The sequence below is a fragment of the Mus caroli genome, chromosome 10 (assembly GCF_900094665.2).
Source record: "Mus caroli chromosome 10, CAROLI_EIJ_v1.1, whole genome shotgun sequence".
Lineage (NCBI taxonomy): Eukaryota > Metazoa > Chordata > Mammalia > Rodentia > Muridae > Mus > Mus caroli.
In genome coordinates this window covers 13,700,631-13,703,949 of record NC_034579.1, presented here as the reverse complement: position 1 = coordinate 13,703,949, position 3,319 = coordinate 13,700,631, and the positions used below count along the sequence as shown (strand labels likewise).

At 52.8% G+C, this 3,319-nt stretch overlaps 1 protein-coding gene across 1 annotated transcript; it reads right to left on the bottom strand.

Annotated features, from left to right (window-relative positions):
• Positions 1 to 582: 582 nt before the first annotated feature.
• On the bottom strand, positions 583 to 3,059 carry Cited2 (Cbp/p300 interacting transactivator with Glu/Asp rich carboxy-terminal domain 2). Its single transcript, XM_021174222.2, has 2 exons — positions 2,803 to 3,059; positions 583 to 2,320 (listed from the first exon to the last, which is right to left on the bottom strand). Exon 2 carries the CDS (start codon positions 2,310 to 2,312, stop codon positions 1,503 to 1,505), a length of 810 nt encoding a protein of 269 aa, XP_021029881.1. The 5' UTR covers positions 2,313 to 2,320; positions 2,803 to 3,059; the 3' UTR covers positions 583 to 1,502.
• Positions 3,060 to 3,319: the final 260 nt, after the last annotated feature.

Sequence of the window (3,319 nt, the reverse complement as noted above, 5' to 3'; positions counted from 1 at the left end):
GAAGGTTGTAATTTGACCTTTGAGTCAACCTCGGAGCAAAATTTAAATATTATTGGAAGCCTCAAGGTAGGTTTCCACCCCCCTCTTCCACCCAGAACTGCAAACCAGTCAGAATCTATTTGAGATTGAGCTGGAAGATGTGTCTATCCTTAGTGCCTTTGCTCAGAAATAAAATTCGTCACTTGAAATACAGGTAATTTATATTTAATGCCACCCCATCAATCACTCAGTATAATATTCTAGTCCATCTCCTTTTAAGTAGTTGAATCAGAAACACTTTTCTCCCCCCACCCCCACCCAGTGAGAAAGAATTAATATTGCTAGCCTTCCTAGCCAAGGAGCACTGGAAATGAATGCAGCAAAGAAACAACCACAAAAACACTGTGACAACTTCTCAGCCTTTGATTAAACTACACCAAGAGCCATGCTACAAAGGTAACCAGCAGCATTATGTCAATTATCCTAAATCCTGCTTTCCCTTAAGCTCATGGTGACCTGTTTTAGTGTCCTGCAACTTATCCTTTGAAAGCTTACTCTCAATAACAAGTGGAGTGTAAAGACAACCCCCCACCCCCAAATGACTGACTTTTAGAAAACAAGTTTATTTCTTAACTTTTTATTGACATTGGCAAATTAAAATAGAATAAATTAACAAGTATTTTCTCAAAAAAATGTTTTGTACAAAAATACTGTCAAAATTTCCTAAAAAGCTTTCAACACAGTAGTATCTTTTCATGTACCGAATATAACTATTAGCACAGTGTCAAAAATGTTGAAGACAGAAACAAAATAAAAATCTGTGAAATGTTTGCCACTGACGACATTCCACACCCTATTATTGTCTGTACATATGGGGGAGGGGAGACAGCCAACTTGAAAGTGAACGGTATGACTTTTCCTGATCCAGAACGGTTTGGCCCACATGTTTAATCTTCCAGTTTAGCATATTTGAAAACTTAAGTCTGTACTCGAATGCATAGTTAAAAAAAATGAAGCGAGATGGCAGTTTGTGCAGTAATATCTGCCCTTCAAAGATCATGCAGCCAACAAATGCAATGTTTCCTTTCACTCATAAATCTGAACGCAGCGCAGTCATTTGAAACCATCTACAAAATCCACAAGATTAAGCAGTTTGCCAAGCTTAATATCTAACAGTTGAGCACGGGAGAAAGTGAGGAAATAAAGGAGTAAAAACAAACAACAAAAAAGACCAAGTTAGCTAGATATTTCAACTACATAAGGGAGGTGAATGTCAAGGCTACAAAAAAACGAAACAAGAATAGGAAAAAGTGGCAGCAATCTTTTTTTTTTAAACCAATTTGTACAAGTTTATAGTTTACTTTGTTTCCAGGTTCTCAAACCTTTCAGGATCTGAAAAGCGAGATACAGCGTCTAAGGGAATGCTTTTGTTTTTTTGTTTTTTTTTTTAATTCACACCGAAGAAGTTGGGGGTGGGGGTGGGGTGGGGAGGGTGATTTCTTTCGCCTGTGAGGTTAACCGAGTCAACAGCTGACTCTGCTGGGCTGCTGCTTGCACACGAAGTCCGTCATAAAATCAAACTCATTTTGGCCCAGCCAGAGTTCGGGCAGCTCCTTGATGCGGTCCAAACCCATTTCTATCACTAAGGACATAAGCACTTCCTCGTCGATGAAATCAGTGTCTATGACATTGGGCGGCAGCATTGCCGCGGGGACGTGAGCCACCGAGGCGGGCATGGTGCTGCCACCGCCGCTGCCGCCCGCGCTGCTGCCACCCGCGCCGCCCGAGGTGCCGCCGGAGCCGCCGGGGGTGCCGCTGCCACCCGCACCGCCAGGGGTGCTGCTGCCTCCGTTGTGCTTGGGGTTGCAATCTCGGAAGTGCTGGTTTGTCCCGTTCATCTGGTGGCCTGCAGTGGGGTGCAAATCCGGCATGTAGTGGTTGTGGGGGTAGGGGTGATGGTTGAAATACTGGTTGTTGAGCTTCTGCAGCTGCATGCTGGCCGGCAGGGAGCCTCCCTGGCTGGCCACCGGGGGACCCATGAACTGGGAGTTGTTAAACCTGGCGGCCGGGGCCAGAGCGCTCGGGGGGTGCCCCCCGTTCACAGTCCCCGGCCCCATGGCGTGCCTGATGCCGCTCGTGGCATTCATGTTGCCCGCGCCGTAGTGTATGTGCTCGCCCATGAGGGCGTTGAAGGCGTGCTGGGGCTGCTGCTGCTGGTGATGATGCGGGCTCGGGAACTGCCCCATGCCCATGCGGTGGGCAGGGTGGTGGTGCAGCCCGTTGGTGCCGTCGGGGAAGCGCCCGTGGTTCATGGCCATCATATGGTCTGCCATTTCCAGTCCTGAAAGCGAAACGAGCAGACGCTGAGACCCGCGCCACACGTGTCGCCCACCAGAGCGCACCCCACTTCTGTAGCCCCCCGTACCCGCGCGCACGTCTCAAGCTGCAGACCACCACCCCCGAGAGAGCCCACCGGCAGCCCGTGCACCCGAGCTCGCTACCTCGGCGGACCTGCTGCCTGCCGGACCCGCACAGCCTGGCTCTGAGCGACCGGCCCCTTCCCCTAGGATCCGGGAAAGTGTGTGTGTGGGGGGAGGGGGACCGGAGCCCACACCCCCCTGGGTTCCCTGAAGTGGCCTAATAAAGGAAGTGCCCCGGAGCCGGGCCGCGAACTTCAGGCATTCAATCAGCCCTCCTCACCCTGTGGTTGCACATCCTGTTGTTATTCCCCAGCTCCGCCTCACGCTTGTCCCCCGGAGCCAGCCCTGCCCTCGGAGGACTAGGCTGGCAGCAGCCCTGGCTAGCTTCGCCCGCCGCGCTCACCTTCCGTCTTTGCGATTTCTGCTCGGAACACCGAAGGCGGACTCGTCGGGTCCAGGACCGGCTCAGCAGCACATAGAGGGACAGCCGATGGGCTGTGAGGCGCTCGCCGGTGCGAGGTTGGCGCCGAGGTCTTGCAGCAGCCGCTGGAGCAAATTCCGAGCCGTTCCCTTTTCTTTTCCTCCGCTGCCCTAGCCGCTCCGCAAGACCGCCAGGCAGCTGCCAACAATGAGCTGTGTTTCTCCGGGCTTTGGCCACAGTTAATATAAGGATCTCAGGAAGGGCGGAGCGACAGCCTCCCCGGCGGCAAGCTCAAACACACGGATCCCGGAACATCAGCACCCTGGATCGGGTCCTCTGCTGCGTCCGCGAGTCCGCGCTGCACGTGCGCAGCGGCTGCGCGCCCCGGCGCCGCCCAGCAGGTCTCCGGCCCGAAGTGGCTTTTTGGCTCCCAAAGGCGAGGTTGTACCTGCCAACTCAGGGACACGGAGCTAGTCCTCCCGGCCACCCAGTGCACGGA